General features: G+C 38.8%; 1 protein-coding gene across 7 annotated transcripts in view; it reads right to left on the reverse strand.

Moving 5' to 3' along the window:
* Positions 1-22115, reverse strand: part of UBAP2 (ubiquitin associated protein 2) — a 162504-nt gene that overhangs the window by 114201 nt on the left and 26188 nt on the right. For 5 of the 7 annotated variants that reach the window (XM_066568714.1, XM_066568716.1, XM_066568715.1 and 2 more), the window contains exons 4-8: positions 20933-21043; positions 16985-17138; positions 15199-15276; positions 5331-5385; positions 4072-4175 (exon numbers count right to left, since the gene is read on the reverse strand). In XM_066568714.1, the coding sequence (XP_066424811.1) occupies positions 4072-4175; positions 5331-5385; positions 15199-15276; positions 16985-17138; positions 20933-21043 (502 nt within the window). Of the gene's footprint in view, positions 1-4071; positions 4176-5330; positions 5386-15198; positions 15277-16841; positions 16945-16984; positions 17139-20932; positions 21044-22115 lie in introns of those variants that run through there. The other 2 variants (XM_066568719.1, XM_066568718.1) reach the window with 2 other exon arrangements.

The raw sequence follows: 22115 nt of genomic DNA on the forward strand, positions 1-22115 counted from the left end.
CATGCATCCATTTCCCAATCTTTCCCCCAAGCTTTGCAAAGCATTACAATTCAAGAGTTTTCTGTTTTCCATCAAAATTATGTTTTGTGTTTTCTAGGATCCTTATCATACAAGCTTCAACCTAGGTGGTTATTTGTGACCCTTTCCTCTTTTTCTTTGTATTAAGTTCAGTTTAGAAAGTTATCAACCCAATAAAACCAGAATACATCTTTTGATGAGTCTTCAGCTATGTTCCTCCAATTATCCTCTCTCCCTGTCACACTCGTTAATTTTTACAATTTCTTTGAATAAACATCAATATTAGCCCCAAAATAAATTTAACTTGGTCTATGCCAAACTTATGTACTAGTTCTTTCCTTCTGGATTTGCATTCTAGAAACACCTGAATGTTTCCTTAAAATGTTCCTTCTGACTTCAACAGCAGATATTGAAAAAACAACCAAACACAAAACTCCCAGAAAACAAAAACCCAAACACCAACTTCTTTGTACCTTCCAAAGAATACAACTGTCCCTCTTGAAAGTTGCTCTTTAATTTATTCCTTATTTCTAGTCATTCTTCAGTTTCAGAGTAATTTAAGGCTGTTCATAACTAAGGTAACAAAGGAAGTTTTCCATGAAACTTATGAAATTCTATCAAACTAGTGACGTGAGTAAATTACCAGAACACAAGGCCATTTTTACAACAAACTTTGAGAAGTGAGCACCTCTGATACAATTTATGCTCAAGAACTGCTGTGATTTGCACTCATTTTCTCCCACTGCCCTGTACATTACAAAAAAGGTGAGAGAAATGATGCTGCTCAAGTTTATTTCGTTTTGGAGAAGGCCTAGTAATTTTGTTTCTCTTCATCTGTCCCTTCCCTTTGCCTTTCATCTGTATATTATTTCTAAACAAATTAGAATGCAGGAAAATTGATGCTGTATTATTTGGAATACAATTAGATATAATGTTATGAACTATTAAAGACTTGCCCTTCAGTCTGTATTTCAGCCAACACTAAATTTTACCATCACAGAACTAGCTAGCTTTTCTACTGGATTACACAATGGTGCACTTAGGCTATTCAAGTTATCATGAGGCCTCTGGCATCTGCAATAATTCAGGGCATGAGGTTCTAGAGCACTTTCAGAGTACACATGACAGAAACTACGTTTTGGAAACAAACACTATATTTATTTTTTATGAAAATGCTCATTTCCCCAGCAGTGGCTAAAGAAAGAAATGCTTAGTACATAACTCAGAATGTCACAAAGAGTTTTTACTAGTATTATGTCTCCAGAAAGTATTTTGGTAAGCAAAGACCTCTTATTTCTCTAGGCAGTTACCCAGTTACTGCCTCTTTAATGTAACTGCAGATGAAAGACACTAGTTTTCAAAGTAGATAGCAGGAGCTAATATTTTTTACCTTCTTTTGAGATTAAATAAGAAATGGGACTGGGTAATGAGGAATAAAGAGAGCAATTTCCTTGCTGTCCTTCCTGTATAAACTCTTATCTGACATCTATAAAGCCCACTGCAAGCTTTACAGTTTTGCATACACATATAGTTCCCACATTCAAAACTTTAGTCAACTCCCCACTGGGAACTCAACTGGGTCATTGATTTGTAATTAACAAAACATCATGTGAATTTAGGAGAAGGAACCTGAAAATTAATATTTGGGATTGACAAGTCAATTCATCCTCAACTTTACGCAACCTACTTCCAGCCCCATACCTTGTCTGACACTGTCTTCCCCAGCACTGCTTCCATGTTCCTTCCCAGCAGTCTCTTCTGCTGTAAAATTATCACCCCAGCTGCAGCTTCCTCTAAAAACCCTCAAGATGCTTTCCATCAAAAGGCTGAAAGTGCTACCCACTTGGACAACTGATGTTTCAATTTTAAAGCATGTTCTTTCGGAAGTGATTCCTTTTGGCCCAAACACTTCTTTCAGACATTCCTAGAGCTTGTCTACAACACCATAAAAGAAAGCATTCTTTAGAGAGACATTGCTGTTTTGTCACTTACTGTACCTTTTTCATTTGAAAGTAAATTAAGATTAGCAACAAAAAGGTACTTAACACCCAACAAGAACATTCACATTTACCTAGTTTACTTTAATTTTCTGCCAACCAAGTAATTTTGCAGGAACTCCCTTACAATGACACCCACTCATTCATACCTCAAAGATTCATTCGTCTGACAAGGCCAGTGAAAATTCTCAAATGCCTTCTCACACCTTCTTCCTACAATGCTTCCCAAATTTCCATGCATGTCTTAAGCTGTGTTATTGAAGTCCAGTGCAGTTGTTGGTGACACGTACACAGCAAATATGCGCTTGACATCCAAACAGAAATTCCACACATCAAAACTCTGAATTTCCACCACTCCGTCAGCAGCACACCTCTCATGATGACACATTCATACTGTTAGAGGGATCTGTTTACCCACACCAAACTACTCTTATTCCTAGGCAGATTTCTTCCATTACTTAACACTCAGTAAGAAGGACAAGGAGGCTCTGCCTCTGCGTACAAGGATAGAGGCTGCTGTAGCAGAGTCACATGAAGGCTACTCTGAGCAGGGAGGGTCTCAGAACACTTGAGTTCATTTTGGAAGTAGAGCAGAAGTCATAAGTAAGCTATATCCTTACACCTGCATCAGTATAACAAACCAGTGATGCTCTACCTCTGGGTCCTATCTCCTAGTACCTTGAACCTCGCTAATAGGTAGCAAACAATAACGTAACAATCTCCAAAGGAATTTTCAAGACATTAAGTATCTTCTTATTTGAAAAACTAATGTGAGTGAAAACAAAAGGTAATTTTTTACAGCACCAAGTAATTTAAGAAGTAATTCCTTAGAGAGATACCTATTTGGCAAGAATGCTCCCATTAACAACCACTAATATACTCAAAGCCACTCTTCCATACTAGTTGAGAAGGCAATCAGAGTGACAAGACAGCTGTTTAGTAAGCCTTCCTAAACCTTGAGCCTGTTGTTGTCTTCTCTAGTTAAGTGGAAAATGGCTTGTAAGACATTTAGAAAGCTGCATCTCAAGTGGCTCACAGTAGAGCTCAAGAGAGCACACTGTGCCCTGCAGGATCAGCTTCCACACCTGGCACAGGAGTTGATAAAAAAAATCACCTGAGTAAGCTTTACCAATGAAGAGATCAGAAGAGTTACCTATTGCTGCAGTTAAAAGAAAAACACTCAATGGCTCCCAAATGAGGACAAAAACATACATGACTTTCTCCATTCTAACACATGGTTTACTTTGCCTTCATCTTCTATCACAGAACACAGGAAGCAGCAAGGTATCCTGTTTTTCCCATCGCAGATAAGCAGGCCACCCTCACTTCTGAATCACCATGAGACCACTGGCAAATGGTTCCTTTCCAAACTATGTCAGTCTCTTGCCTTTAGCTGGAAGTGTGTACTTCTCACTTGAAACTTCATACAGAAACACACATCTGCCTTGATCTTCAGACAGGTCAATGGCTTTTTGGCTTCAATTCAAGTGCCTACTCGTGCTTTAGTTAATAATTTTCCTCTTCACAAGTCGCAGATCTTGGAACTCTCCTCCATTCAGAGACTCTCATCCTTACACTTCTGCATTGTGCAGATTGGGCTTCCAAAGCCACCCCAGTGTCACTGAGTGAATCATACTTGTAAATTTTTTCTTTTCTTTTTCTTCTTAGATATTCACATCACAGGCCTAAAGCCTGTGGACCAATCAATTTTAGGAGGACTTATGCTCCTTAACTACATTCAGTGAGATCTTAACCAGTATTAAGATATCTAAACACTTCTTTATATACAAGTTTCTTCCAGTGACTCTTCAAATTCCTTTGTCCCCCAAGGGTTTACTGGTACTATAACAAAAGAATTGCAAAATGCCTCCCTTCATTCTCACCAGAGAGACACAGACTCTGCACATCAGCAGAACTAAACTTAAAAATCATCTAGTATTTGTGTCACAAAAGATGTATACAAATTTTCAGAAGTGAACACTAACAGAATGGATATTTTAGCTGCAATATGCTACAGGTCTTCATTCCAATCCTTCCACTTCTTGAAGCATCTTACCAGTTCCATCATCTGCATCATTCTGACCAGTCTCCCAGATCTCTGACTTTGTCCCAAAGCCATCAGTGGCAGAAGACTCCGTATAGTCTGCAGGATTAAATGTCCTAGAGTTTTGAAAGTTAAGAAATGGAAGAGAACACATGGGTCATTCAGTGAGCATAAGTGTCATAATTTTTAGCTGAAGTTGTATTAGACTTAACATCTTGATTTCCACATAAGTTATCTTGACAGCTTTTACTTTAAAAAAAGAATCTTCTATGAGCAGACAGAGATAAAAAGGGAGAAAAGAGAATAAGAGAAAAAAGTGAAGAGACTGATTAACAAAATTCCTGTAGAGAACTGAACCAAATAAATTCCTGAAAAAACACTTAACAGCATCCCAATTCCTCCCAGTGTTATAAAGCATTAGTTTATACACACAATATAAGACTCTCTCAACAGGTGAGTTTTTCAGCAGGTGGCTCACTGATAAGTGACCAGTATCATGTCCTTTCAGAGCACCAGTAAGATTATTTTAAAGTGCTCTGCTGACACTAATGCCAAAAACACACAGATGCAGCTAAAAGGTGAAAAAGCATTATTGCAGAAAAACCTCTTTTCAGTTCATCATCTGCAAGTATGAACAAGAAGAATTATTAGAGAAGTAGAACATGACTCCAGTTCATCATAACATTACTGATGGTGCATGAAGTGTCATTAAAGGCAAACACTGAGTGAAAGTAGTGGAGGCTACATTTCTATAAATCAAGTTATTCCAACAAAATTGAGAGCAAATTTTTAAGCTGCTGAATAACTTCTTCTGACTCTGTTTTAAGGTCCATATGAGTCCAAACAGCTAAAGCATGAAACCTCAAAAACAGAACGAAGTTTAGAATTGCCACTTTCATATTCTAAATATGTTCACTGCACATTCTACATTACACTGAAATAAATCTGGTTTAAAATTTACCTAAGACTATATGTAGCACACAACTTTCAGACTCCAAGGCACTATGTGGCTGCTACTGATAGCAGGCTCTCCAAGTTTGAGATACTAACACTGAATAGACATACATTAGGATTCCACAAGTGTGCCTAGTTAGAAACACTAGTTTAAGACAAAAATATTCTATTCATTACCTAAGAGATTTTTCAATTTTTGCATCTATATTGGTTTATCAAACATATAGGAATATCCATACATACAGTGGCAACATTGTCAATAAATATTGCCACTGTGTTTGATCCTTGCCAAAATCTGTGCTCTGCATGTTTCTTACCCCATGCCTTGGGCTGAAAACCTCCCCGCTCCTCTCCCTCTGCCACGTCCAAACCCTAGGAGAGAAAACACCATTTAACAGCAACAGCAGAGGAGCCACCAGTCACTAGTCTGTCACATTAAAGAATGCCACAGTTGAACAAAACTACCATAGCTGAAGTTAAATATAGTTTACTTCCCAAATTCCCACACCAAATTTGCTTCCCTAAAACACTCAAATCAGCCTTGGTTCATCTAAGACCCGACATTTCAGTAGGATCTTCAATTATCTGCCATCTTTTCTGCGTCGTGAAGTAGCTCCAAGTGCCATTAGGAGAAATTACCTAAAGACTCATCCCAAACACTGCTATTTGCCAACTTATTAGATTTACTGTTCAAAATTTTCTCTGTATTGTTTCATTCTTGCCTAAGATGCTCTAAACTCCCAGCCTCCCTGAATATCCTGACCTCCCAAGCAATTCTCTATCACTCCTTATCTGTGAGGAAAAAGTTGAAATACTCCATTTGTTTCCTTCTCTGACTCTGACCACCTGTCCACCCTCCTGTGCTTTTGCCAATCTCTGATCACACATTCCTTCTGCCTCACCCTTCATCACAGTTACTGACAGGAAAATACCTAAATCAAATAACTCATCTTCCTTGCTATCATCCACTAAAATATTCATTTGTTTTAACAAAAACAAGTACTTGTTTTCTCAAATTTTGATTACCAGCCTCAGTTCATGAGCTTCTTGATACAATTAACAGCTTAATTTTTGCACATGGTATATTATCAACAAGGCATGAAAAATTTTGTGCTATTCAAGAATACACAAAGCAAATGTCTACAAAAAGTGTAACTAAATATTTCTTATATGCAATATACTTCTGCATAGATTTCTTCCCCACCTTTTTCAGGGTTTTATGTAAGGCTTACCCAGTTTGTTCGGGTTTTTTTGAGGAAGAGTAAGAATATTATTTTGTATTACAGCAACAGAAGGAGGTCAAGGGCTGCACTCAGAACAAAACCATGTTTATTTTAATGACAAAATTATGTGGCAATTTTAAGTCACCAAGCAACTGCAAGCTTACCAGAGCACACAAAAATTATAATCCTAAATCACCAAAGCACTGATGCCCATAGATCAGAACTACCCATGATGGGATGTTAAAAGTTGGATCAGAATTACTTCTTACTTTCAGGAGACCACACAAACTGAGCAAGAGCAGTACCTCCAGGACATGGTAACACCAGTTTATCAAAGTTCTACTTTAATGACTTTCTGTCTCCTGTTCTCACTACTCATTATTCCCCTTACCCAAGTTCACTGTTTTAGTGACAAAATACATTTCTGGACCTACTTTTTCAAGATTTCTTAGAGGCATCAAAGTAGAGAAAAGATTCCCATCTAGCAAGACACAGCATTTTGCTGGGATAAGAACATAGAATAGCATAAGTCTGACACTGACCAGCTCTGTTATGTCTACATTATCTTCCCTTCTTTGCTCTCTTTTCACAAATGGCTGGAGAGAAGGCAGAGGTTATGAAAGAAGCAACAACTGCTGTAACCTGGCATTTGCCACCCTTCTTTACTGAGCCCATGTGTTTTTTGCCATAAACAGTGCCCCAAACCCCACTGTACCCAACTGCCTCCAACTTGTCCACTGAACCTTGTTGCTCAGCCTACCTACTCTTCTGCTATCCTCTGCCAAAATCAGAGCACTCTGGATTACCTTTCTGCCCAGTAAGTTTTCTTAAGAGCAGAACTAGCTACACAAGTTTACCTGAGGATATGGTAGGGGCCATCATGTAATAAAATTACTTTCAATTGCTACTTTCAATAGAGCATTAAACACCATTTACAGAAATTGTGCAGAAGCAAGATCAACAGTTTTCTGACAGCCTGAGGTACAAGTCCAACTGGGAGCTGCAAAACACAGAAACAGTCAACCAGAAACAGTTTTGAGCAAGACAGCCATAAGGTACAGAGAGATAACTGAAATAGCTGTCATAAAAGAAGAAATAGATTTTACAAGAGGAGCTAAGTCACCCCAGTATCCCAAGTGCAAAGACCTGAAGGAACAACCTTAGCACACTAAAGAGAAGGTGATGTTTTAGCAAGTCAGGCATACATAAGATATATGCCCATAATGGGCACAATAAACTACTGACTAAAAACATCAATAAGCAACAGTTTTATAAATTGCAAAAAAGAAAAAATGCTGCTCCTGATGTTCCATGCACAGTCTTAGACTACGAGCCAGCAAGGCATTTTTTTATACCAGATCACTTTGAAAGATAATTCTGAACTTGAATTTCAAGTGGATTCCTTTGACTTCTTAATGCTGTGTCAGTCAAAACTGGAATTAAGTTTTATAAACAAACACAAAAGAACCTTTCTAATAAAGGCAAAAGGGAGTACCAAATTACTAAATTCAAAGTTAGAAAACACATGAAAAACTAACTCAAAATATGGGACAGTGAATGTTCACCACTGCAATACACCTAACTCAGACACTAGATTTCATACATCATGGTCACTAGTGCAAGATGCCAATGGAAAGGGCTAATATTCTCTTTGACACAACCAGACCACTAGTAAATCCTTAAATTCTCATGCCAAGAAACCTACTTTTCTCAGCTGTCTAAATTTAAAAATGGCCTTAAAACAGAAGGTACAGTCTTTTAAGACAAAGAAGTTAGTCACAAAACAACTGTGAATGCCTACAGGGTATCTACAAACTTTTTATGCTTTTTAACAGTGACTAAAGAGTCAGTGAGCAAATAAAGCTTTCAGAATTCATAGCAGGAACCCAAATACTAAGCATGCAATTCCACAGTAATTTAAACCCATTTAAATTAGAACTACTATAACTGTGGTCTTCCTCACTGGTGATCATAAGCTCTGCTCTTTTGTGCACAGACAGTTTTGCACTTTCCAGCAAGTGAGCATTGAACAACTACCAGGAAACAGTATTTGTTCACTTTTGGATCAGCTCTCCAAACCAGTTGCCACCTTGATAAATGCCAGAAAACCTTTGCACCAAGCTACCAAAAACCCCTGCTGTCTACAGTGACCATGTTGCCTGCCTCTTCTTTTTTGGGAGTTAGTTTGTCTGTCACCTACCACCTCACACTTTCCAAGTCCCTTAACTTCCAGGAGGATCTGCTCCAGGATCTTGCCAGGCACAGATGTGAGACTGCCTGACCTCTAGTTCCCCAGGTCTGCCTTCCTTCCCTTTTTAAAATAGAGGTTATGCTTCCCTTTTTTTCATCAGTGGGAACTCAAATATGATGGATGGTGGCTTAGCCACTTCCTCTTTCACTTCCCTGGGGAGCCACAGATGTATCTTGTCAGGCCCCACAGACATGTGCACTTTCAGATTCCTCAAAGAGTCTCAAACCTGATCCTCTCCTACAGTTATCATTATTCATTCTCCTAGCCCCTGCCTTTACCTTCTATAATTCATATGATTTGAAATCTTGTGGGAAAAGACCAAGGCAAAAAAAGTCATTAAGTGCCTCCAGCTTCTCCATGTCCCAGTTAGCCAGGTCTCCCATTTTCTTACAGAGAGAGCCCAAATTTTCCCTTGTCTTCCTTTTATCACCAGCAATAAACTTTAGCATTCCAAACCAGAACCCTAGCTGCTCAGACAATCTCACCTCTCTCTTCCTCCCAGGCTACATTTATTTGCTTCCTCCTTCTCTGGGCTTTGTTTTTGTGTTTGAGTTTGTCCAGGAGCTCCTTTTCATCCATGCGGTTGGGGAAGTTTTGTCTTTCTTTTCATTGGGATGCACTGCTCCCAAACTTGGAAGAAGGAATCCTTAAATATTAACATGCTTTCCTGGGCCCCACTTCCCTCTGGGGTTCTACCCCATGGCACTCTACCAAGCAGATCCTTGAAGAGGCCAAAGTCTGCTCTCCTGAAGGCTATGGCAGTGAGCTTGTTGTGTGTCCTCATCACTGTACCAAAGATCTCAACCTCCACCATTTCAGTCACTGCAGCCCAGGCTGCCTTTGACCTTCACATTCCTCACCAGCCCCACAAGCCCTAGGCTCCAAACACACACTGCCAGCTCCTGACAGCTTTTCATCTGTAAGAAGTCCAAAGTCCTTCTCTGCAGGGCTGCTCTCAAGGAGTTCTTCTCCCCAGTCTGTATTTATGCCTGGGATTGCTCTGACTCGAGTGCAGCATCTTGAACTTTATCTTGTTAAACCTCATGAGATTCCCATGGGCCCACTCCTCAAGCTTGTCCAGGTCCCTTCAGATGACATCCCATCCTTCAGGTGTGTCATTTGCACTTCTCAGCTTAGTATCATCTGCAAATTTGCTGAGGGTGCACTCAATGTCATTCTGTCTTCGATAAAGATATTAATGTAAGAGCAACATTCCAAGATAGAGCCCTGAGGGACCTGTCACCAGGTTCCATCTGGACATAGAACCATTGGCCACAACTACCTGGATGCATCCAACTAACTGAATGAAGCCAATTCTTTATCCACCAAAAAGTTCACCTTTCAAATCCCTCTCTCTCCAGTGTAGAGATAAGGATGTCATGTATGACCATGTCAAAGGCCTTACAGAAGTCCAGATAGATGATGCCAGCCCTTCCTCGTTGACTGTTACGATCACTCCATCACAGAAGGACACCAGATTGGTCAGGCACAACTTGCCCTTTATGAAGCCAGGAAAACCAAAGACACTCATCCCCTTCCCTGACAGATGGAACACATCAGTCCCCGGAAGAACAGGTTTCTCAAAGAGAGTCCCCTGGTCAAAGAAGTGAAATCCCCTGCTGTGGCACAAGGCCTATAACCACCTGCTGATTCTCCAAATAAAACTGGCTCTTTTGACCCCCTTTGTTTTTGACTGGGAGGATGGATGAAAAAAACTACCTGCAAAAACTAGCTGCTCCAGAGTGCCTTATGGCCAAACCCAGGGCTCTGTAATCCCCCTTGATGCTGTTCAGACTGCTCCTGGCTGTACCCCTTGTGCCTCCATGAAACAACAGCAGGAAGTAACAGTCAGTGGACTGCAAGAAGCCTGGCAGTCTCGGTGACATCCCTGATAAGAGCCCCTGGTAAGCAGTGCACCTCTCTAGAAAGCACAACATGTCACCAAAGGGGTGCCTCTGTACCTCTCAGAGGAACCTCCTACTACTGTCAATTACTGCATTACTCTTTGCATTTTTCTTCTCCTGAATGAATTCTAGAAAGGTCAGCACTTATACCCAACCCAGGCAGGTGGCAAGTTTTTCTGTTTTCACTAAAACATACTAGGAGTTCAAAACACTCATCACAACCACTTCTCCACTCTGGTACCATCCATGCATGGCAAGAATTGCTCTCCACATTCACAACATTTCTTCCCCCAAAGAAAATGCACACTTCACGGCAGCACGAGAAAGGTGTGTAGAAGCTCAACTCAGATGGGACTAGCCCATTAAATTAACAACCTATTCTGCAGAAAATCACATCTGCTGAGCTTGTAGACCTAAATCCTTCCACTGCAACACAGGTGCTTTATTTTAAAAATTCAGATTTTCAGGGTTTAAATTAGAGGAAGTTACTTCAAGGTTAAGAAATGGCCTGAAGAACAGCTGCAAGAAAAAGGAAATGCAGACTGGAAGGGCAAGCAACACTCTAAATTTGTGCTTATTTCTGACCACACAGTAACTGAACTGCCTCATCTCTGCTCTGGCAGTGCCATCCTGCCAGCAGAACCAAGCTGACAGAGGCTTATTAAGCCTTAAGAGATAAGGACGCAAAGTGCAGAAACTTTATATTCTAGGTACTCCATATTACCAAAACAAACACCCAAGTTGGATTTAATAATTCAAATTACTTTTGTCTTTATTAGTCACCATAAAGCTAGAAGCAATTAATCAGTTTTATATACTGCATTTACTCTAGAAAGCATTTTTACAATTCATGCTGAAAACTTTCAACTCTAAAATTACATTTAAAGGAAAACAGGTGACTTGTTACATCTAAACTATGATAATCTCAAAAAAAAAAGTACATGACAGTTTCTTAACTAATGCAGAATGAGGCACATCAAAACTAAGCAAACTTCAAATTCTGACTTCCAGAAGGTCTGCTCCACATTCATGTTTTATAAAAAACCAACATTCTCCTTAGTTCCGGCAAAAAAAATCCAAGACATATCCTGTGCCAACTGGGCTAAGCTTTTAAACATAGGGAATGTTTATACAAGCAATTCTGGATACAGAAGTTCAATTTGTTCAAGGATAGTATACTTCTTATGTTAAAAACAATGAAAAGAGATAAAGAATACAAACTGGACTATAATCAGATATCTATGAGAACGGTAAGATGTTTTATTTTCCTATACAGCTGGCAGACAAAACAAGAGTTGGAATTAAAACACAGCAATTTTCCTTTCATTTTTATATCTGTTTTGTAGGAAAAAAATCCCTGGCAGAACCCACATTTATGGAATGCTCATGTTGTTTTGGAATAGTGAAGTAAAGAGATAAACAGAAGCGCAAGCAACAAATCTATCTTGCCTTTGCAAACCAGGAGAATTACTATACCTGAGTTTATAACAATTTCTATGTTGAATCAAAAAAAAAAAGCCCAAAAGCCCACCTACCTGTTATTCCTTTATAAGCCATGGTCAATTAGATATCCAGGGAAGAGCACATCAACTGAAATCACAGTGTAGTTTCTTTGGATGTTTTCCTGGTCTTCAACTATTTGTGGCTTTGACTTCCTTAGTCAAAAATAATTTACATACAACAAAGTCTTTGGTGGTTTTTCTTTTTCTTGACTGTGGTTCTTTTTTAGGATTAAATTTCCAAGTTTTTTTATGTATAGATTTCCTGCACCACATTATCTTACTGAAAGGAGTTCCTTAGATTCACTTCATGTATGAAGAACCAACTCTTTAGGTTCATCTTGAAGCTGTAACCTGCTGATCTCATTTAATATTCTCTCTTTTGCATACTTGTTTAGCATGATCAACTGATGCCCCCACAGAAGTTTAACAGAGCTCCACCATACATACACACAGTCCTCTCTCGCAGGCAGAAAAATCCTACACTTGTTCCTCACACCCCATAACTGCAGACTTCCCAGTACCTTCAAAAGCCTTCGAGCCCTACACCCTTTTTTTCCTCTCTGCATCCTTTTCAATATGAAGAAGAGCAACTGGGATAATCAGACCCGCACTTAAAATTGAAGATACAAGAAGCCTAAAAAACAGCAGCTTAAAAATAACCTGCGCTTGTAAAGTTTGTCAACTTGTATACAACACTGCAGGTGATTAAAATGCAAATAAGAAAATGTTTCTATAGCTGATAATCCTAACACATAACCATCTGCCTCCTTAATTTCTTCAGGAGATTCCATTCTAGACAGTCGCAAATCCTTGCTAAACTAACAAATATAATCACTTTGATACAATTACTGCTCATCACCATTACAGTATTTCTTACATTTAAATTAAGCTCATGCAAGAAATTTGGTTCTAAAAAGAAGCACAGATGAGGCATCTTAAAACAAGACATTCCCTGACTTCAATACAAAGTTTACACCCTTAGTTTAACAAGCAAAGATTTAGCTTAGAGCAATTATAGCTGAGATGTGTCCTGTTACACACGCTGTGATATATTTTTACATTCTGTTAATCAGTCAATAATTTGTATATGTTTCAAACCCCTGACGCCCTGCATACCAGCACACAGTGGTGTTTGCATTCTGCTTACCTATGACCCTATGAAGTTACAAGGAACATGACACGGTCATTAATGGAAGATCTACTGTCAGATTAAACTAGTGCCTTACACACCAAATGTGAAATATTCAGTATAAAGGTTTTTCCCTCTCAGTAAACGGCACACTATCACCTCTGTGTCAATCTCATTTTAGCTATTTTCAGTTGCTTATCATTTCTTTAAATTATGTTTTTGTACTGTGAAGGAGTAATACATATGATGGCCCAGCAAATCTCCTAGAAGGCAGCCAGTAAGATAACTCCTGCCTGAGAAAGTAGCTTAAAATAGAGTGTGTTGTTCAGATAATTAACTGACACCTTATTTCATATCCAGTGCCTAGATTTCTACACACACACTGCATGAGACATTTCTAAAAATGGGTTCTGTGGTGACTACCAGCAATCTGTTTACTTTCAGCTGAAGTGTGTTATCTCTCATTTCACTATTCTGTGTAACAGAAAAGAAAGACTACAGAATAAATTGGCAGGAAGCTTTTTATTATTATTTCTACTAATATCCAAAAAAAGAAGACCGCATATCCCTGTAATGTAAGAACCGAATTACACAGATTTCTAAAACTTCCTGAGGATTTCAAGGGTTTGCACTGTAAAATTAATCAGGTATTTCCTACCATGGAATATACACACTTGTAATATAATGATCCTGTAACTGGCCAACAGGTTTATCACAGACACTTCATTAATATACTTTGCTCACAGTACAGTCTAAAATATTAACTAGAGACATATAGTAATACTATGTACACGAAGACAGTGAATAGAAACTCTATTTTTCTATTAGAAACTCAAAGTTTCTATTTCTTCAGTTAGGTGAGTTTGATCTGATTATGAAGTTTGAGATATACGATATTCATCTAGAAAACTACAGCTTTGACAACAAAAGCAGTGTATGGTTTGTAAGGTTAAAGCAAAAACCACTGCATTTGAAATTAATATCTAAGTTTTACTGAACCATTTTTAAAAAGTCCTACTTTTATAATTATAATATGAAAATAAAGGATTATTTTATAAAATAAGTAACTGCAAGACTTACATTCTATCTAATGAAAATGTAAACTGTTAACATACCAAAAATCATAGCTGTAACCTATACCACACCTTGTCCTGCAGAGCTACTTCTCTGCACACACCATTGGGTTTTTGCTAATTCACAGGCACTCTCACACACAAACCTTTGGAAGTTACTTCTTTGCATCTTTGTACACCTTCAAGATGCAGATCTGGAGAGAATGAAGGTGGATGCGCCTGTCTCTGAATGCCTTGTTACCCGACATTCCAAAGAGAAAGGAGTCCTTTGAAGGCAGAATTTTTCTTGAGTCAGACAGTACTTACTAAGTACATTAGTTCTGCTATACATTTCATCAATTTAACTTATTTAATACACTCGTCCACCCATAATCTGCACCATACATGGATTATTTATTTTCATTCCTCCAACTTTAAGGAAAAACAAGCCTCTATCCACTGCAACCAGTGAAAATCCAATTCAAATACATAACACCTGATTCCACATCCAATCCATTATCCCACCTCTTCTACATGACAGGATTGGAGCTGTACCTACAACTCCACAGTATTCCTTCTCCACAGTTCTCATCAGCTCTTCCGTGTCGAATTCCTTTTCATAGCAAAATGTCTCTAAGGTGGCTTGTTCTTTCTCTGATTGGCTACCAAAAGCAGAAGGCAAGCCTGACAACCAGAGACACCGCAAAGAAATGCTACAAAAAAAGGTACACCAAATCCTTCCCCAAGAGCCATACAGATGGAATCTTGTGCTCTCCTGCTGCTGAAGTACATCTTGAGGAACCCTGAGTGAGCACAGTCCCACTCACAGGAGGCTGGCATGAGTCAGTCTGGGAAAACAGCTCTCCATAGCCAGTGCACAGCTGCCTGCCACACAGGAAATTACCATGGAAGTGATCTCTGTCAATTTTTTTTAAGTTGTTCCAAGACCAAGAAATTATAAAGGGTAAGGGAATGGGATGTATCCAAGCACAAGGTGGCTGAAGTGCATATGGAATCAAAGGATAAACAAAAAATGCTTAAGAAGCATTTAAAGAAACAAATGGGAGAGTTCCTTTTCAGGACATGAAAGCAGAGCCAGTCCCACAACAATGCCACCATCTCACCTCTCCCACGGCCACGTTTCCCACGGTCTGAAGGCCTGTCTCCTTGATTGTTGTCCACTCCATTCTCTTCAGCTCTAACTGTGTGGAGAGAGGACAGCTTAAGAGAAGCATTAGAGATTGCTACTTGAGACAATACAGCCATTTGCTAACCCGAACCCTTCAAAACAGAAGGCAAAATTTTCAAGTGGGATGGTCAACAGATCTCAATTACTCCTCTTCTTTGAGGCCTTGCTAGAAGCAAGTTATGTTTCCTTGTTTCCTTTGTACTGGACAATCAGGAAGCAAAATATAAGAAGGAAAAGTCCATCAGGAGACAAACTTCAACAAGTCCCATGTTTTGCAGCCTACACTATTTAATGAGATAGGAAATACAGCTGCCTTATTCTGTGTTTCCTAGATAATGCACTGGTTGACAACAGTGAAAAAATAAAGGATAACCAGTAACACCAACTCTTCTCCTTTTTGCCCATACTGCATCCCTGTTGAAGCATGGAAACCGATCTCTCCTCTGTATTTAAAGCAGAGGGATGATGACTGGGGGAAGGAAAGGCACTAAAAAAGGTCTGCAGCCTAAGTGGTTTGTGGTAAACTCCCGACAAGGTGCTTTGAAATACAGCTGGCTACTTGAAGGAGAAAAAAAAAACCCAATAAAACTGGCCTCTTGAAACACTGCTGAGACTTTGTACTGCATTTCTCCTAATGGCAACAATAAAACCAAAAATGCTTGGACATAAAGTTGAGAAGAAAATAACAAGATTTGATAACCATCTGAAATTTCTTTAATTCCAGTTTACAAAAAGAGAAAGGCAGCATCTGTCTCTGGTAAAAAAAATTGCCCTTTGCTTTCGTTTTGATTGATCTAATTTATACTTTTCTAAGTCCAGCTCCATGTTTTACTAACATTTTTTCATCTTGACTTTATCCTACAAAAATTCACAACATCTATACTGGCACAATAGTTGAATATCTTCCAATTATGAATAACATGAGTTGGTTAATATTGTAAATGTTTTTCCTGCTTATAAGTGCAAAGCTAAACATATTGTATCCATTCTGATTTCTTTTCTCATCTATCAGTGTGGCAAACAGCCAATACAGACAATGCGCACAGCTTAGAGAATGCTGACAAAACTTAGATAAAAAAAGCAACATGTATCCATCCGATCATGATCTATTGTGACTCCCTCTAACTTGGAAACATCAGTTTGCTTTTGTACAATGTATTATTGCAAATGTAGCAAAGCTTTCAATGTTTCAACTAACAATGTATTTTCTCTGTTGCAGAAACTCACCTTTGGTTGATTTATGTGAGAAATATATTTAGAGATTAATAATCATCCCAGTGTTTTCATTCCCCTTATGAGAAGATGAGAACATCTTCAGGTTCTCCCACTCATAAAAGGAGATGGAGTCAAAGCTGGATAATTTTTTCATTAAAAGAAACAAAAAAGTGTATCAGCTGTGCAGTGACATACTTGTTCTCATGCAGACTTACAAAGAGTCAATTCTAAAACTTACTTGAAGAACTGCAAATTGTACAAGATCAATTCATCAAAAAAGAACAGAGACTTATGTTACACTGAGTGTCTCTGAACAAGTACAGACCATCCCAAAACCAAGTCACATAGACAGACCAAGCATACCTGTGGCACAAACAAGTTATGATCCCTTCAACGCTGAGCTATAGTCGGACGGACTTTGCTCCATTAAGCACTCGCTCTTAGCTCAGTCAGTTCCAGCTGCAAGAAAAGCGTCTCAATCTTTAAAAATTAAGCCCTATACGTACACTCTCGTCCACGGCTGCCTCCTCTTCCCCGTCTGTTGGAACTTCCCCTTCCGCGACTCACTTCTCTGTCCCCTCGTTTCTCTCTGTTCTCTTTGTTTTCTGAACCTTCCTTTCCAAGGCTTTTCTTCTTTCCCCCTACAGTCTCCCAAGAAGTCTATTTGGGTAGAATAGAATTAGACACAAAAGTCAAAAAGGAGGAGACACCTCTCAATGCACACTTTCTACCCCACACCCCTCCAGTTCATGGAAAAAACCCAGGTTTTTGCATAATGTCACAAATGCAAACTACACTGATATAAATGGAAAGACAGGCTGTATTTTTGCAAAGAAAAAAACATTTTTTAAGTTTGATTGTCTTAGGGAATATGAGAACCCCAAATATTTCTGGCTATAATAGCCTTTTACTAGTTCAAGGAAGACTGGAACTATTGTAACACAGAACATCTGCAAAGCACACAACAGTTTTCCTCTCAAATACATCCATAAATCTAGCATGGGAACATGAACAAAGCTATCTTTTTCTCCCAGGGAAATGAAAAAGAAAAAAGCCAAAAAACCCTTGTAAGTATCATTGAAAAAAAGATTGATGAGACTAAGTATCTGGCCTAAGAGGGGGAAAAAAAACCCAAACAGAAAAGAAAAACTTTTCATCCAGTCATAATAGAATTTAAGCCCCAGAAGACAGAATGGCAAAACAACAGCTTGGGAGAACTGATGATAAGCCAGACCATCCACTCTTAACAGCTATAGACCATCAAACACAGCAAAACACAGGAAAAGCTATGTCTAAACAAGACACGGGATCAAGGTCCAAATATCAGGCTTCTGTTTTAATTTTAAACTCAGTTTCAAAATAAATTCAAGGTGTTATAAGCTCCACAGGAGTATCTCTAGGAGTTGAAAATAAAATTACTAAAACACTTGCCAAGAATAGCTCAGCAACTCATATATTATGCAATTCCATGGTTAGTCTATTAAGCCATAGCTGCAAAGCGTAAGAAGAAAAGGTATTATTTGCAAATCACTAAGATGGCAGGGAGGTTTACATGTATGGCCCCATTTCCAGGAGCTTCTAGTTCAAATAAGATATTTAATATCAGAATATTTGCACATACAACTTGTTGTGAAGCACTGAAGTATGACGTCTGACAGGCACCTACATCAAACAAAAAAGGTTGTCTACCAGTAATCTTAAGTCCTGTCTTATCTCTCAATTCCACCAACAGCAACTCAGCAGCCCTGAGGAGTCAGACCATGGCCAGCTAGTTCAAGCTGCCTAGGAAGCCAGTGCAAGGAAGAAAGCGGGTAGCAAAGCTGTTTACAAACACAGTGTTACAAAGTCTCCTTTGAGAGAATAAGAACAAAGAGAATGGTTACTCTCTCATTTTTTGGCATAGCACTGGTGAGAAAGAAAGGTGAAATCACTTTGCAGTTCCACCTCCAGTATAGAAAACTAAATCAACTTTGGTGAAGCCCAGCCAGAGCTGATCAGAGGTACAAAACTAAACACATTTGAAGACCACCACCTTATCCGTGAGGCAGAAAGCTGCTTCCCCGAGTAAGCACCACATGGCATCAGCTACCACAGCTGGTGTAACTGCACTGAAACATTCCTAGTGCTTCACACACCTCACAGGAGGAAAGAGACCTGCGCTGACAACTGAACACCCAAGTCTGTAGAATTCAGAATGCACTAATTCACTGATGGGCTTGGTGCCAAAATATCTTTGACCATTTCAGGAAACACCCAAAACTGGATAAGGCTGCAAAGCTGAAGAGGAAGCAGCCTCTCCTGAGTGAGATTTAAAATAACTTAGGAAGAATCAGTAATAAGATGATCATGACAGCATCAGATCCATGCTTTCCCACAATACAATTTTGAGGAAAGCCTTGAGAAAGTCAGGGATGTCGTTTAAGATAGAGGATGGTGCTACCTTTGAGCATGGGGATCCATCACAAACAGTTGAGCTGTCTCTCTTTCTGAGGGAGGTAACTGATTAAAATTTCAGCTGACAGTGCCTGAGGCAACCCAAATGATAGCAGTGGGTCTGACCTTTGAGAAAATCTGTAACAGATAACTCTTGTTGTCCTATTCTTACATGGAAAGAATAAAAACCTGAAAGGTCTGTTTTGTTCTATCTTCAAAGGTTTAGTAAGTAAAACACAGCTGAGCATAAAATGGGTTTAAGAAGTTAAATGAATACAAGCTTAGGCAAAGAAACCATGTCCTTCTCTACTCATACACAAGCCTCTAACTAGCCCAAGCCAGACTGCTCCAACTGCTGCAAAAGGAAAGTCTTTACAGTCATACACTTACAGCTTGTAGATCACAGCTTTAAACCCCAAAAGCAAACCAAAAAAGAATAATACAAAATTGGCTGAGTATCAAATAAACTATAAACAGACATTTTAACTATCACTCCTTACTCTTCAAATTCCTTCAGTTGAATGGACACATCTTTCAAATTAAGTTTAAAAAAACTTCAAGTGCATCAAAGCAGAGTAAGACTAGAAAGAGAGATTTGGAAATCTTCATTCAGAATTTGTAGTACTTCAGCTTACAACTTTATGTCAAATCCATGGTTAAACTGTTCTCAAGTATAATGGCCTTAAAACAAATCCTTCCAACTGGAGGCCCATAAACTTTCAAAAATAAAATTTTTCATACCCATCAATTAATACTCCTTCCTCCTTGACTCCTTCAAGTTCTCTATATTTGTTTCTAAGTTGCATTTTGTCTATAGAGAACAGTGGGTTGAGAAGGACTTGTCAAAAGTGCAGAACATATCAGTATCACTTGTAGCTGATGAATGAGTTCAGAAAGCTTTTTCTATGTCATGATCAGTTACAACAAATTGCTAAAGTAAAAAAGGATTTCTCTATCAACCAGAAAACTACTTTCAACTAAAAAATGGCAAACATTATAAGTCTGAGAGAACACAGCATATAACCCAGACAGATTTAAGTGAAATGCTCTCCTCTATTCCCAGTCTGTCAATATCATATACTTCTGTGTTTAGAAGACCTCAACTCTGATAAAAAATGAAAAGGGGATAGAAAAGAAAGTCCCCTCAGTCAAAACAGTGTGTGTCCCAGATTAAGGGTGTGTGAGGGGTGAGTTTCCTCATTAACAATAAACCAGAGTACACATCCTGACAAATCACAGGAAATACTGAGTGTTCAGCATCAAGAAAGGAAGTCCAGGTTACTTTTCCAACTTGAATGAGACAGAATCTAATTTAAAAACAAACTGTAAGAAATCTCTCCAGCAAAAACTTCAACTGAAATAAAACATATTTTCTTAGTATCTCTTGGGATAAAAAATTTCACTGTGCAACTTTTTAAGTGACATTATTTGTTGTTGTATACACATAGTTTAGTCTCCTCCTATTTTTCAATTAAGTCATGCAAATGAGCAACACAGTTAAAGAAGCAACTACTTGTTGCATCCTTTCCTGCCGTAAGTAGCATTATCAATCCAACTTGCAGATATGGACACCTCCTCCAACTTCAATACTGGCAACCCACACCTACAGAACATGCATAACTTAAAATACCTGCCTGCCCTCAGGTTTACAAAGATTGACCTTTGTAATGGTCTCAGGCCTCAGGAGGGTCTACACAGTAACTACAAAACCTGTAGCAAGAAACACCCTGTGTCTGAGGGAGCACTGAGTTCTGCTGCAGAGTTAAAACTGCTGTATATAAATGAAAGCATAGGAACTCTGCAATAGACCAGCTGAACACCCACAACATTTTCCAGATTCAGCCTTCTCCAAGGTATGCATGCAGTAGAGAAGCTGCCCTAGTTTCCATTTCCTCCAAAAGAAATTGAATGGAGACACGGAAATTGAAAATTTCTGAAACATGACTTTCCCAATGTCCTTCTAGAAGCCGAAAATCACAGCAAACAAAAGGCTTTAGTTTAACATGGAAGTAAAACCTTACCGTGTCTGAACTTCCTTCCAGCAGTATGTTGATTGCTCTGTTCACATCCCCATTACAATCATGTAGTGCCACTATGCATTCATCCTGGTTTTTCCCCGTCACTTCCATAAGCTGGCAGTAAAAGTCAGACATGTTAAAATATCTAAATTACCATCATAAGAAAGTAAGACCTAGTATGACCACCAATTACAACAAAGTGCATAGCTACCATGTCAGAGTAAACTAATATCCTGAATAAAGTAATCTGCGTTGTACAGATCTGCTTGGGATTCAGACAAGAGAGGAAGAAGCACAAATTAAAAGGAAGCAGTCTTTCACACTTTTTCTGGTCTGTATGCTTGCAGCAAATGCTGCCAGATCAGCAGTATGTTAAGTGTAAAGGACAACAATAGTTTCAGTATTATCCTATCTCTTTCTCCACTAAAATTGCCCCTCTTTATCCCAGTGTGAGAAAAGATATATAGCAAGACATGGCAGAGAACAGATCCACCTGGAAAACCATCCAGACTAAGAAATACATTATCTTTCAGACAGACTAGCTCCCTTGATCCACTTCAGCATAAGGCCACACCAGAGTCACAAAGGTGATTAAGGAGATCTAGTTCTGAATTATGCTCCTTGAACTCATGGTGTATATCCTGAAGAGTGTGTGTCACAGAGCATTCAGCAAATTCATCTAAAGAACAAAACCTACATGAGCTAGAAATACATATGCAGAAGGTAAAACAAATTCTATGCAGAACTTAATTCATCTCCTTCCCATCAGCACAGCCACAAGCACTACTGATGAGGGTCCTTTGGCTTCACAAAGTACAAGATAACATTTTTGGCAGAGCAACAGAACTAGTTTGTAAGAAGAACAACAAAAAGCATTTAACAATGCTTCAGAGGAAGTTTTAGAGATGAAAAGAAACCAAGAAATCTGCTCCTTTGCTGCATTTATGCATTCAAGCTAATTCTTCCCTCCTGGGTGCATTCGTAGGTTCTTCATGAGCTGTGATGTATTCACCAGGACAAAATCACCAACAGCCACAACAGACACCCATAATGTCAGGACTGCTTGAATTAATGGTCTCAGGTGTAAGCAGATAATGAAAACTTGATTATCTAACACCCAACACTCACCATGGTAGAGGAAGTGAGAGATTTCATTTATACACTGTAATTCTATAATTTTAATGCA

This window comes from Molothrus aeneus, chromosome Z, assembly GCF_037042795.1.
Source record: "Molothrus aeneus isolate 106 chromosome Z, BPBGC_Maene_1.0, whole genome shotgun sequence".
NCBI classification, from domain to species: domain Eukaryota; kingdom Metazoa; phylum Chordata; class Aves; order Passeriformes; family Icteridae; genus Molothrus; species Molothrus aeneus.